This window comes from Chiloscyllium plagiosum, unplaced genomic scaffold (genome assembly GCF_037043375.1).
Source record: "Chiloscyllium plagiosum isolate Xiang-an unplaced genomic scaffold, Cpla_swu_hap1 HiC_scaffold_39, whole genome shotgun sequence".
Lineage (NCBI taxonomy): Eukaryota > Metazoa > Chordata > Chondrichthyes > Orectolobiformes > Hemiscylliidae > Chiloscyllium > Chiloscyllium plagiosum.
Genome location: NW_028270177.1, coordinates 34,336,306 through 34,350,213, shown reverse-complemented (window position 1 = coordinate 34,350,213; position 13,908 = coordinate 34,336,306). Strand labels below are relative to the sequence as shown.

At 37.9% G+C, this 13,908-nt stretch overlaps 1 protein-coding gene and 1 long non-coding RNA gene across 4 annotated transcripts in view; one reads left to right on the top strand and one right to left on the bottom strand.

The window, feature by feature from the left end:
- The window catches only part of LOC148138653 (uncharacterized), a 41,362-nt gene extending 39,442 nt beyond the window's left edge, over positions 1-1,920 (top strand). For both annotated transcript variants that reach the window (XR_015753774.1, XR_015753775.1), the window contains exons 4-5: positions 828-913; positions 1,714-1,920. This is a non-coding gene — a long non-coding RNA (uncharacterized LOC148138653). The remainder of the gene's footprint in view (positions 1-827; positions 914-1,713) is intronic.
- Positions 1-13,908, bottom strand: part of efl1 (elongation factor like GTPase 1) — a 263,785-nt gene that overhangs the window by 192,253 nt on the left and 57,624 nt on the right. For both annotated transcript variants that reach the window (XM_043677605.2, XM_087981251.1), the window contains exons 10-11: positions 12,242-12,378; positions 8,067-8,189 (exon numbers count right to left, since the gene is read on the bottom strand). In XM_043677605.2, the coding sequence (XP_043533540.1) occupies positions 8,067-8,189; positions 12,242-12,378 (260 nt within the window). The remainder of the gene's footprint in view (positions 1-8,066; positions 8,190-12,241; positions 12,379-13,908) is intronic.

The following is a 13,908-nucleotide window of genomic DNA, read 5'->3' as shown; positions in this document are numbered from 1 at the left end:
CTGTGGAACTCAATGCTGCAGAGGGCTTTAGAGGCCAAGTCATCGAGTACATTCAAGACAGAGATAGGTAGGTTCTTGATCAGTAAGGGGATCAAGGGTTACCAACAGAAGGCAGGAGAATGGGGTTGAGAAAATATCAGCCATGATTGAATGGCAGAGCAGACTCAGTGGGCTAAATGTCTTAACTCTGCTCCTAAACTTTAATGGTGAAAACAACATTGGAAGGCTCTTGTGAATATGTTCAGCAACTAAACACCAAGGAAGCCAATGGCAAAGATTAAGTTTACGATAGCAATCCAGGTTTCACACTCTTGGGTCTTACCATCTCAGCTGGGATCATATTATGAAATCTCCCATAACTGTAGCAGTTTGTTGTGGGTAGGAGATGAGCGCATCCCTCCCTCACTGCCCTGAGAAGTGTTTTCTCCTTCTCAATTCTACATTTTCTCGGCTGTAAAGCAAAACTACAAAGGTCTACAAATTTCCTGTGCTATGGAATTAAAAAGCTTCTTGATAGCATTAGCAGATGCCCCTTCACTGAAGGGTTCACTGTATGTATGTCACAAGGTACAGGATACCACCATTCCTGAACCAATGCCTACTTAAAAATGTCAGGAACTTTTAAGCAACAGTCATGTTCACTCTTTAAATGGTGCTCAAACATCAAGTTGTAGACTAGTAAAGCGAGAGATTGAGAATGAGACATGCACTTAATGACCTTAGAACCCCAAAAGTGCTTTACAAGCAATGAATTACAGAAAATTAATGTTTTATTGCTTTATCACAAACATTTACTGTATTCTTATACTGGCAATTGTATTTTTCAGGTGTAAACCAGGGATAGCATTTAACTCCACCTCAGATAACGAGAAATTTTCATCTTACAGCTGCTGACAGGGACCTCACCTCCCAGGTATTCACGTTATAAATGCGTGTGCACGCTTTGCTTGATTCAATTAAAACGATGGAAAATCCTAATCTTCCAGAAGTAAGATAGATGCCCCCTCTGGAAAATAATCCCCTTATGTCTATGTCACAAGTACATACGCAAGCAAAACAACATTTCACAATTTTTAAAAAAACCTGCATTTATGCTGCACCTTCCAAACCTTCAGGGTATCTAAAGTACTTTTCAGTCGATCATATACTATTGACATGTCATTGCTGTTGTAACATTGGAAACATGCCATCTAATTTACACACAAGTTCCTAGAAATTGCAATGAGATAATGGCTAGACCATCTACTTTAAATGATGATAGTTGAGAAATCAGTCAAGACCTGACAGACCTACTCTGTTTTTTCTTTGACTAGCACAGTGGCATACTATACATCCACTTGAGAAAGCAGATAGAGTCTCAACCAAAAGATAGCACCTCCCACAATGAACATGATTTGGACCTTATCTGGGCCGACATAACACCAATTGTTAAAATGCACTTGGGAATGTAACTTTTAAAAAAGGTTTTGCGATTTTACATATGAAAGAACTGAAACCAACATGGTCATTCTAAAAAATGAGACTTAACAAACAACCCTGGTCTTTTTCAATGTATAATTTCAGTTACATCACACTGTAAACTATTGCTATAAATTCTGTATCTTACATTCTTATTCTCAACAATCACCTGATAAAGGAGCAGCACTCCGAAAGCTAGCGCTTCCAAATAAACCTGCCAGACTATAACCTGGTTTTGTGTGATTGCATCCTCAGAACCGCAATGAAGTTGGCCCAAACAAGCTTAAGCGTTTGGAATGAGACTTGAACCCACCACTCACTTGCTCAAAAGGTGAGAGTGCTACCGTTGAGCAGTGCATTAGTTGGTACATATATATTGAAAGCCCTTGAAGGGCACTGAATTTGTGGAATTCTCTATTTTAAAGGCTTCAAGATGTATGGGAAGAAAGTGGGAATATAACATTGAGGTAAAGGGTCAGCCATGATGATATTGAATGATGGAGCTATCTTGAATGGCTGAACGGCATACTCCTGTTCCTAGTTTCTTTGAAGTCAGATGTGGAGGTCAGAGTCTCCAGCATAATTTTCCATTCATTCGATCTAGTAGGCAACCAAAGATGACAGCCACAATTTGCATTTTTATTTTGCATGACTATCAAGTACACTTGATCATGAGAAGAAGGATCTGCATTGGGAAATAAAAGTTGCCATGGTTCTGACCTTGATTTTAAAAGTACATACATAGTATTTCTAAAATAAATGATCTGGCCAGAAAAATAATGTTTTAATACATCACAACTATCATGTAATTTTTCTTTGAGTTCTCTTTAAACCTCAAAAAGCTGTTTTCAAAATTAAATATAATATTGAATACTCAGCGAAATGTGATTAAATTCTAAGGTTATGTAGCCTTAATCTAATGAAATTGGAAAACTGGAGAAAATTTTGAATAGTGAAGTGATGCCAAGAATTTTGTAATGTAAATATTTGTCTGAGGAGCTGTACATGACATTGCATATACTTAAGGCAAATGTGTTCCCTAGTTCTGCAGTTAACTTTAAATCTTGCTGTGATTGTAATAAAAATGAACTTTCAATACTCAACTTTCATCAGCTGACTTTTAATACCACAGACTTCCATGGACAAAAAATGAACACTGCACACTTAAAATGGCTGCAATTATCACTCGACAAGGCAATAAACATGAAATAAAAATGGTAATTGTCAGATAATTTACCTTGTAATTAGAGGTTAAGATTGAAGTTTAAGCGAAGCATCAAGAAAATCCCATCTTTGGTTTCACTCACACTGAACAGCGTATATTGAGATAAAATATTGTCTACAACTATCCAGCTTAAAATGTAAGAATGTCAGGCACCAAAATCTACAAAGGAATGCTACATCAACTGCAGTCTTTTGAGAAAAGAGGAAAAGTAACACCAGCAACAAGGAAAGCGGAAGCTCTTCTCTCTCTCAGTCTCATTGCAGAAACTAGTGCTGGTGAAAAAGCAACTTTGAAAAATCATTCACTTCACCACTGCTAAGGAAACAGGACATGGCTAAGCAGTTGGACTCAGCTCTTTTCATTCTCACAACTGAAGGAACTCATTAAGATTGGTGACTACATTTGCCTTTATCTTCTGGCATGTACAACTGCTTCTTTGTAAGCTCATTACCTGTATGTGTAAGGTTTGTTTGACGTCACATTTTATTAAATTTTCAGAGCAATGGGTAATAAAACTCTCTTTCACTCGAGAAAACTTCAAAATTGACAATCCTTCATTTATCATAAGATAACGGAGTATAACAGCTATATATTTTTCTTTCAAAAAAAAATTGAAACTGATCAAGAGGTGAGTTCAGAGAGGTTGGGAGATATGACTACTCCTCACCCAAGTGTAACAATTTTAAAATAATATACACATTCAATACAAAGGCCCTGTCTGCAATAGCAAAGATCAGACTTTTGAAGGACAGCAGGAACCAATAGATATCCTGATCAACATTTTTTGACTTGATTTATTTATCATCATGTGCAACTATAAACCAAAACGTGGAATATCAAGACAGAAAACGAAGAAATAAAGAAAGTGTCCATCTTTACAAGCCGTTCTTGTTAAGTGCTCCATCATGGGCCATGGGCCTGATGGCTTGTCACAAATCCCTTTTGCCACTCTATGGCGTCATCTCACCTCCACCCATGCCCTCGCCACTAACAGTGCCAGGTACTCAACCAGTCCAGACCCCATTATGCCGCCATGAGTCTGCTTTGCTGGTGCAGCCCACCTCGTTGATGCAGCCACTGCTTAGTCTCGTACTGAGCCCAAACTTGCCTCCGTCACCTCCACTATGATACTGTCATGGAAGCAGACGCTACCAAGAACAAAAACTTGCCTCTGCAGTAGCAGCCATGAATCAGCGCCAGGACTGCCTTGACAATGCATAAGTTACCGGGAACCCAAATTCACCTGACGTCGCTGCCAAGCCCACTTGCCAGCACTGTGCCTCAGCTCTTCACTAAGTAGTAAAGAGAATAAAAGAGGAAAAAAAGAGACAAGAGAAAAAAATAAAACAAAACAAAACGAAAAGCAGAGAGTGTGGGACAAACCCTGGGTTCATAAGCCCTATTCAACTGCCATCTTATCAATATTCATCCTTCTCTGAAATAACTCAAAACTGCTGTTTCTGGCAAAGTTGGTGGTGAAAGCCAGCTGCTGGCCTTTGCTTACTTATGAAGAGTGATTGAACTTAAACAAATTGTTGCGAAATTTCTTTTTAACCTTTCCCAGCGATATGATAAGATGTAACACAAGCCCAAATCTTCCTTCCCGTCAGTACTATAGTCAAAGATCTGTCACACAATTCATATTTGTTCTAATATTAACATAAACGGGAACCACGGAAACTAAGCTGCTACTTGGAGTAATGAACAAAATCTCTCAGACTTTTAATCAAGGAATAAACCTTTGCAGGTCATTAATCAATCCTGTGTCTCGAGATGGGTCTTTTGGGAAAAAAAAAGTTTTGTTAATTCTTATAATTTCCACTACTTTTCACTGAATCTTTGCTTAGAATAACCAAGAGTTATTTTTTCGAACAAGAGTGTTTGCAGCCACCAAACTCATCAGCACGCACACAAAATGGTTGCATCTCATTCTCAATTCAATTTTAAAATAATTTTTCTCGCAAAGTATATGTTACCACTGTAAAGAAGCAAATTAAATGAAACAGAAAAGGTGTTTTTTTTCTACCATTACTGATGCCAAAGACTTTCCACCCAAAGTAATGAATGTACTGTATCTGCCATTCACCGATTTAAAAAGGTCTGACTTATCATAAGAACATGCTGCAGATTTCAGCATATAAACAAATAGGGTTCGGTACTTGCATTTACATTGGTTCTTGTGACAGAATGACTGGCAGCTTGAACAATCTCACAGTCATCACAAGTGGATCTCAGAGAATCAGCAATGGTTATTAGCAGCTATTTCACAGTAATCTATCCACCGAAGGAGATGATGGACAGAGTATAAACTTGGCAAGAGTCCTCACTGCCTGAACAAACCATTCCAGTGACAGAAATTATTTAGGTAGCATGGAACTGCACACTTAAACTGAATCAGGTAAATGAGATTTAGTTGTGGCGTCCAATGCCAAGAGATATTTAGGAACAACTGACATCTGTGCTGAACCACAAGATATAGTAAAGCCCATCTTACCGTTTGCTATTCATCATGCCAATCAGTTCAGTATAATAAAATTAAACCTCATGTTTACCTACATTTTGGTAACCATCAGGAATAATGGAGACAGTTACACAGTTGTTGGTTAAAGAGAGAAAGGAGATATTTAGCACAACCAGGCAGTGTCAGTATTTATCCTTCATACAGGTAAATTCCTAAGCTAGAGCTTTTGCATCTTACATTGAGAAAAAGTCTGTGAAAAGTATTTTGCTGCTGTGTCTATGTGAATAATTTATCACTATAAAATTAAAAACTGAATATGTCAGCAAACCATTGCCAAGTATGATAGAACATGAAGAAAACTCTCACAATGTTAAGGTTTCCTTATGTTTTGGCAGCAGGAGTGCTCAAGATTTTAGGATAACACAAAACACTTTTCAAAATGCAGCCACTGAAATTCCTAACTGTTTTCCTCTAAGTTTCTTTTTCATATGCCAAGTTAATGTAGTTTGTTCGGAACCACAAAACTAGTACTTGCTGGCATGCAAGTGCTGTAAAACTCAATGCTAATGGAAGTAATATATCATATTACTTTAAAATATACATTTTACTAGCCAAACCTTTGTTATTCCCATCTATCAAAATCATTGCAATCTGAGTGTAGAACATTTGCAGAACATACAACAATCCCTTCAAGACCACAATATTCCAATTCAAACCTGAACTTTAGTTGCTGTGATGTGGCATATATACAGTCCATAATTATAATTTTGTGCAGGAGTTACCACAAAGAAGCATTAAAGGCAGGTTTTAAAAATTCAATCCATGAACAATATTGAGAAGGGAAGGCTGCAGGTACAGAGTTTCAGATGAATATTAAAGCAAAGCCCCATCTTCCTTTCGGGTGAATGCCACAGATCTTATGGCACTAGTATGAAGGAGAGCAGGAAAATATTTATCCCTCAATCGACATGTAAATATAGATTGACTTGTCATTATTACGTGGCTATTTAAAGGGATTTTCCATGCACTAATTGGTGGTTATGTTCCCTACATTAAAACAATTAACTTTGAAAGTATAGTCCATGAAGTGTTTCGTATTATCCTCTGATCTCAAAAGGCACTACATAAATGCAAATTTTCATCATTCTTCAACACCTGGTGAATACTAACTGATCGTAATTTAGATACCATTGGAGCCACAAACAAGCAATCCTTAAAATTCCAATTCTCATTCAACAAATGAGTTCAGAAAGTGCTTACCCAGCATTTCTTTCCTCCTTAATAATCACACAGAATTATATATATTCTGCATTTGCACATTTCAAACTCACAATCTTCACTTCCTGTAGTCGCACTTTCTATTATCAATGTTCAACATCTAAAATCTCTCCAGATTCACTCTTAATAGAAACTCTCCATAGAAACATGATGTTGTGTTCATAAAGTGGAATCCTCTGAGACATCATGAGCTACAGCATAAATGTTCTAGTGTAACAAGAATATTGTTAAATGATTCTAGACCAAATACATTTCAAATAAGTCTATCCTAAAGTCTAGCATATGATATCACATAACATTCTACAATTCTTTATAAACAACTCAAGATGCAAATAACTGACAAAAGTTAGCTGGAGTTTCTTTTTGTTTCATGAGATGTGAAAGTCACTGTCAAAGTCATATTTGTTGCCTATCCCTAAATACGCTTGCTATGGCATTGCAGAAGGTATTAACAGCAAGCCACATCACTATGGGTTTGAAATCACATATAGACCAAACAAGGTAATGACAGCAGATTTCCTTCTCTAAAGGACATCGCAGACAACTGTAGACATTGCATCATGAAGCGTGTTAACGACAGAGATTGACATATCCTTAGATATTCAGGAAGTCAGGATTATGGGCAAGTGCAGTAATGTGTAAGCAAGGCAGAAGTTCAGCCATTATCTTACTGCTTGATCAAATGACTTATTCCTGCTTCTATGTCTTCTGGTCTTAGGCTTATAACTCTTTATAGTTGTGGGAGAATACTGTGATAAGGCAAAAGTGAGGACTGCAATGCTGGTTTCCAGCATCTACAGTCCTCACTTTTGCCTAGTTGATTTTAACCTTACTGCAAGTCCTCTTGCAAGGATGCCTACCTTGAAGAAGTTTCCCTCCTCTCTCCACAAGAATCTCAGTGAGTGTCTCTCTCTCTCTCTCTCTCTCTCTCTCTCTCTAAACGTCGATTTTCCTGCTCCTTGGGTGCTGCCTGACCTGTTGTGCTTTTCCAGCACTACTCTGATAATTGTCAAACACAATATCAACCAGATTAAACTGATCATAAAACTCTGAATATCACTGCATCTGCATGTATGCAACATATGTAACATCTGTATTTGCGCAGGAGCAGTGTGGGGTTTTACATTTCGCTGAATGCCCGAATAGCTACCATAGCAAAGCATTATACCCTGGAAAAATTGAACAAAGTCTCAACATGTCACTAACTCATTTTGCCACAGAGATTCAACAGGAGCAGAAACATTTACACCCTGCTCTTTGATATTCCAACGCTTATTTGGAATGATCAGCAACGGCAACAATGAAAACTTGACAACTATAAATAGTTATATTCCCAAGAAAAATTAGTTTTACAATAATAAAACAGAAATTACTGGAGAAACTCAGCAGGCCTGCCAGTATCTGTGGAGAGAGAAACAGAATTAATATTTGGAACCATTATTACCACTACTTATTTGAACAACTAAATAAGGATCAACACTAACTCTACTATTAAATGAATAATCTAGAAATAAACATAAATTAGTTTAAAGTAAGAACCATATCCAAACAAATGCACAAGAATACACCGAAAACAATTTAACACAATGCAAATGTTTCTTCACCAAGCTGTGCTTCAATTATGAAGTAGGCAGGACAATTTACCTCGTCTGAGGGCTTGGATTTGCGGAGGCAGTGAATCGAATCTACGGCTTCGAACACACATGAGTTTTTCAACCCGTTCTGCAGCAATATCCAAAGGGCTGGGGAGCTTGTTACATACCATTGCTGTTCTACTTTGTCAAGGAATTTCAAAGTGCACCAATGGATTTATGCGAGTTACTTGTTATTTCACATTCAATCATAATCAATATTAACTGTTTTCAGCTGGCAAGACAGATGATCATCTTACAGTTCCCTCTCATTCTCAATGGCATGTTACATGTTTGAGGCAAATCAGCATTTAGGTTTCTCTCAAAAGATGCCAACGTTTTTTTTATTTATTCATGGGATGCGGGCACCATTAGTTAGACCTGAATTTGTCGCCCAGTGCTAGTTGCCTTTGAGGAGGTGATGGTGAACTGCTTTTGTGAGTTGCTGCACTCCATTTGCTGTAGGTAGATCTACAATGACGAGAAGGGGATTCCGGATTTTGACCCAACAACACTGAGGGGACAGCAATATATTTCCAAATCAGGCTGGTCATGGCTTGGATGGGAACTTGCATGTGCTGGTGCTGTTCCCATGTATTTGGTGCCCTTGTACTTCTAGATGGTAATGGTCATGATAGTAAATTATATACCTATTATAACACTTCATTAGCCTAAATACAAATTGTTGTAATTTTATGGATCTTTTATGTCATTGTTTCCTAATGTATCCTTAGATTGTTCCCATATTTCAGAAGACAGAAACACAATGCTGGAGGAAATTCTCACAGCAAAGGAAATGTTTGAAGCAAAATCATGCTTGATCATTTTTTAAGTTGCTTTTGTTAGCCCACGTTTCAAACTAGGCACTATCCAACAAGACTAATCTCTCAAAATTATATATACCCACTTACTTCTGGCAGTCTGGAAAGCTTAGCACCACGCCATATGGTTCATTTTACCCTTTTCTTGTTTCTTGACAGCATAACTGTTAAGAAATGCTTAATCATTTGGCTTATGCAGCGTGACTGGTGAAACAGTGCTATGTTAACAACACCTATTCTGTTGGCAAGGCATAACAACTGTCCAGAATTTTCTATATTTCACACAATAGAATCAGGCAGCTTTTGCCCATTTCTAATTTTAACGGGTCCTTTTATTGCACCACCAGTTTGTGGGGCATATCTTGCAGCGAAATCTGAAAGCTCTGGAACATGACAGTGAAAATGCAATGAGTCAAATTCTGGAAATGCAAAATTCCTGTCATGACAAAGTTATCAGCAATTCTGGCCAACAGAACATAAAATCCCCAACAGGTCGATGCCTGTGATAAGCTGAAATTCCAGACTATTAACTCTGAATTAGCCAAACTTGTGAACATTTATGTCACAGTGCCCACCAATTGGAGCAGTTAAGCCATGCTAAAGTGAAAAATTATAGGTAAGCCTGCAAAATGATCTCACTCAAAACCTTTGTGAGAACGTAACAACATTCATTTTTAACGTGCATGAACCTGGACTGTTGTGTCATATTTCCAACATGGAGAGCAACAAAAAGCTGCTGCTGCTGCTGGTGCACTAAAGCCATAATGCGTGGCAAAGGCTCTCTGGCATTTTTGAGGCACAGGTCAGGAAAGTAGACAAAATGTGTGGAGGGGAGAAAAACAAGATTATCACCCTGATGACCCTGAAAAGCCCAATGAATGCCCACCTGCTTCCTTTTTATTCACTCATGGGAGATGGGCACCACTGGCTGAGGCAGCATATATTGCCTGTCCCTAGTTGCCCTTGAGAGGCGTCTACTTGAATCATTGCAGGCCACGTGCTGTAAGTAGACCCACAATTAAGGAAAGAATTCTAGGTTGCTGACCAAATGACACTGAAAGAAAACAGTGAAATATTTCCAAGTGAGGATGGTTGAGTGGGCTTGGAGGGGAACTTACACGTGGTGGTGTTCCCATGTGCCTACTACCCTTGATCTTTTAGATGGAAGCGATTGAGAGTTTGGAAGGTGTCATCTAAGAAATCCTAGTGAATTTCTGTGATGCATTGTTGTTAATGGCGCACACTGCTGCTACTGTGCATTGGTGATATTGAGAGAGATTGTGGTGCCAATCAAGTGGGCTACTTAATCCTGGATGTTGTCAAACTTCTAAAGTGCTGCTGGAACTGCACTCATTCAATCAGGTGGGGAATGTTTTATCACAATCATGATGCGTCTTCAGTGGACAGACTTTGGGGAGTCAGAATGTGAGTTAAACACTACAAGATTCATAGCTCCAACCTGTTCTTGCAGCCAATGTATTTATTTGGCTAGTCCAGTTCAGTTTCTCATCAATGGTCATCTCTTGGATGTTTATAGTGTGAAACTCAGGATGGTAATGCCATTGAATGTCAAGGGGTTAAGGTTAAATTGTCTCATATTGGAAATGGTCAATGCCTGGTAATTCATCCTAATGGATTTAGCTTGACACCAATCTCCCCAATCTGAGAACTTCATTGAAAAGCATGTCTTCCTGAAGTCACTCACTCACAGTTAGCCAAACACTCTAACTTTTATATTTAAAAAAAGGAATGCATCTGTGTTCCAGATTTCCAGCATCTGCACTATTTTGCCCTTACTCCTCATTTTGTGTTATCTGTAGACATTTATGTTGAATCACAATTCAAAATTTTAGCACAGACCATCACATTCAGAGACCAGAAATGATCTGAACACTGGACTCCAGGCATTCCTCCATTTTCAAAAACATCACACATTTTTCATTAACTAACTTCATATCTGTGTTGTCACATTCCTTTCAATATGATCCAATTATTGTGATCACAACTCTTTTGTACAAAACTAAGTGGAATGTAGGCTTTGAAGAGGGCACAAGGAAGATTATAGTAGATACATTAAGCGTTTGTGCATACATTGAGCTGGTAGATGGAATATAATGTGGGAAATGAGAGGCTGTTCATTTTGTTAAGAATAGAAAAGCTGAGTATTTTGAAAGGCATAGAAATTTTAAATATAGTGTTCAGAGGGTTTTTGGGATACCTGTACGAAGGAAAGCATTGCTGGCAAAGCTAGCAATTAAGGTAAACAGCAGCTTGACCTATAATGTAGAGGGATTGCAGAATGAGGAAATCTTGCTATAATTCTATAGGATTTGGTGAAATTACACCTCAAATTACTGTCCACAGTTTTGGTCTCCATTTTTAAGGAGCAATGTATTGGAGATGGAACAATGACAAAAGCTTAATCGGTTGAATGAGAGGCTTGTCCTATGACAAGATGAGTAAATTGGGTAAATATTTGTTGGAGTTTAGAATAATAAGTGATGCTCTTGAAATATGTCAATCTCTAAGGGGTTTAACATCAAAAGGTTCCTTTAAAACACAGAAATACCACTTCAGGATAATGGGTTAGTCATTTAGAGCCAAGATAAATTCTCTACTCAGAACTGAATTTGTGGAATTCATTAGTCCAGAAAATTAATAATACTCCACTGTCAATGTACAAAAGACAGAGATAAATAGATTTTTGGTCTCTTAGGAAATCAAGGGATATGGCAAGAGGCAGGAAATAGGGGGAAAACCAATGGTCAGTGTTTGAATGGGGGAGTAGGCTCAGGGGCTGTGTGATCTACTGTTTCTATTTCGGACGAGAGGAAACAAGCCGAGAAGCAACCAAAAACCAAGGTGTAACAAAGAACCCATGACTTAAAGACATCTTAAAGTAACCATCATGATTATCCAAATGATCATCCAATGATTCAATAAACCACATAGCCTTTCTGGACTGATATCAACTTGAATGGCTGCATTCACTGGATGCTTGTGAACAGAAAGGTTAAGAGTTGATCATTCTCAAGTCCAAAGCTGAAACTGGACACGGCATATCATGCCTGTACCATAGCCTATCCTATCTAGCAGTACCAATCACACCGAGGTACAGTAACATTGTGTCACTTGTACTCGAGTGACATGACTATTCAATTCATCCAGTGGCTAGTAACGGAGCATGGCTGCTCATGTGGGCCCAAGGCAGGCTTGAAACTGCAACACTTGGCTATACTTCCTTGCCATTCTATACAATTTATACAAATTAATTCATCAGAAGTTATAATCACAATCACTCATAATTTTGGCCAATTACTCATTCTTAGAATCTAAAATCTCCAAAAATTAAACAATTAAAGGATACACAACACAGCATGGGAAATGGGAAGCCATTGAGTACAAATGGCATTGAGGTGCACTTTAGAATCCGTGTGGCGTGAATCACGAGGTAGGATGGTTAGACCCAATGAATTTACAATCTTATCAATCTTCTCTTTATCCCTACAAACCAGAACAAAAGATTATTTTATTTTTGCACAGGCAAAACACATTAATACTTTGAACGGCATATTCAAGGTTCAAACAATTATCATCATCTTGAGGAATGCATAAAGGCAACAGCAGTATACACTTAAGACAAATAAAAGGATGTCATAATTCATGTTTAGCTTAATGCTGAATTCAGGTTATTGGTTTTAGTGTCCAACAGTCCTACATCATTGCATGAATGAGTACAATACATAGTCATGAACATTGGAGAATTCAATAAATAAGTAACTTCAGATATGTTTAGATTTAATTGGCACCTTTAGTAAATGTTAGTCTGCAGAAAAAGTCTGTGAAATAATTGTTGCAAGTATTACCTGGAATATATTCATTTAATGATTACATAAGCCAGCACTGCAATGCCACTGCCAAACAAAAGAGCATCATACTTGACTCTAAATTCAAAGATCTCTCACAGCACTGCGCATGGGTAAACTGGAACATTACATGCAGGTTTTGATCTTTACTGCAGTGCTGGTACATTGTAAATGTGAAGGCTCTCCCTCAATACAACACAGCAAACTGATTGATGCAGCATTCTGCATGACTTTAAGGTTAAAGATTTCACACACCAAAATTGAAAGATATCCATCAATGATAATATTTATCTACTACTTCCCAATCCTTTGTAACTCTGTCCAAGCCTCCATAAAAAATCCTTTCATTTTCAGTTTGTTGCATTGCAAAGTATTTATTTTCTTCCTACTTTTACTTTCGCGATTAGTATTAGTTCCACATTTAAATACTTGAGTTGTCCCTTCCCTTAGGCATGTCTTCAACCACAATTTCTGAGTTAAAAATCACACAACCACCTGATGAAGGAGCACCGCTCCAAAAGCTAGTGTGCTTCCAATTAAACCTGTTGGACTATAACCTGGTGTTGTGTGATTTTTAACTTTGTACACCCCAGCCCAACACCGGCATCTTCAAATCACAATTTGAAGTCAACATGAAATATTCTCAAATATTCCCCTCTGGGAAAAGATTTGGTTTTCCTCAACAATACAAAAGTAATTACTATCCATTAACTACTGACTCAAAATTCTAACTTAATTGTTTAAACTACAGTCTCAAGAGAAAATTTTACTTGTGAAAGAAACTGCCATGAAAAGAGAAATAAATCTTTCCAAGCTCTTCTGGTAACCTTCTTGCAACAGTTTGATATATTTCTGGTATTCAGCAGAGCTGGGAGAATTTGCAACCATGGATATTGTATCACTGTGGAGGGACAGTCAGGTTGAGGGAGAACTAAGAGATGAAATGTGGGACTCGGTTCACTGGCTTGTTTCCAGGGCCTACAAGGAAGGTAGGTGATGAGGTTGTCACTGTCCGTGGTTGTCCCACAGTCTCTGACATCAAATCCTGAACAATCCTCTGAGCAACCCAAAAGAAGAAGCATTAAAATTTGCTTGATTGAACTTTTCATTTATGAGTTAGCAAATTATGGTACATGCAATAATGTCCATGGCCATTAGAGACAGCAAC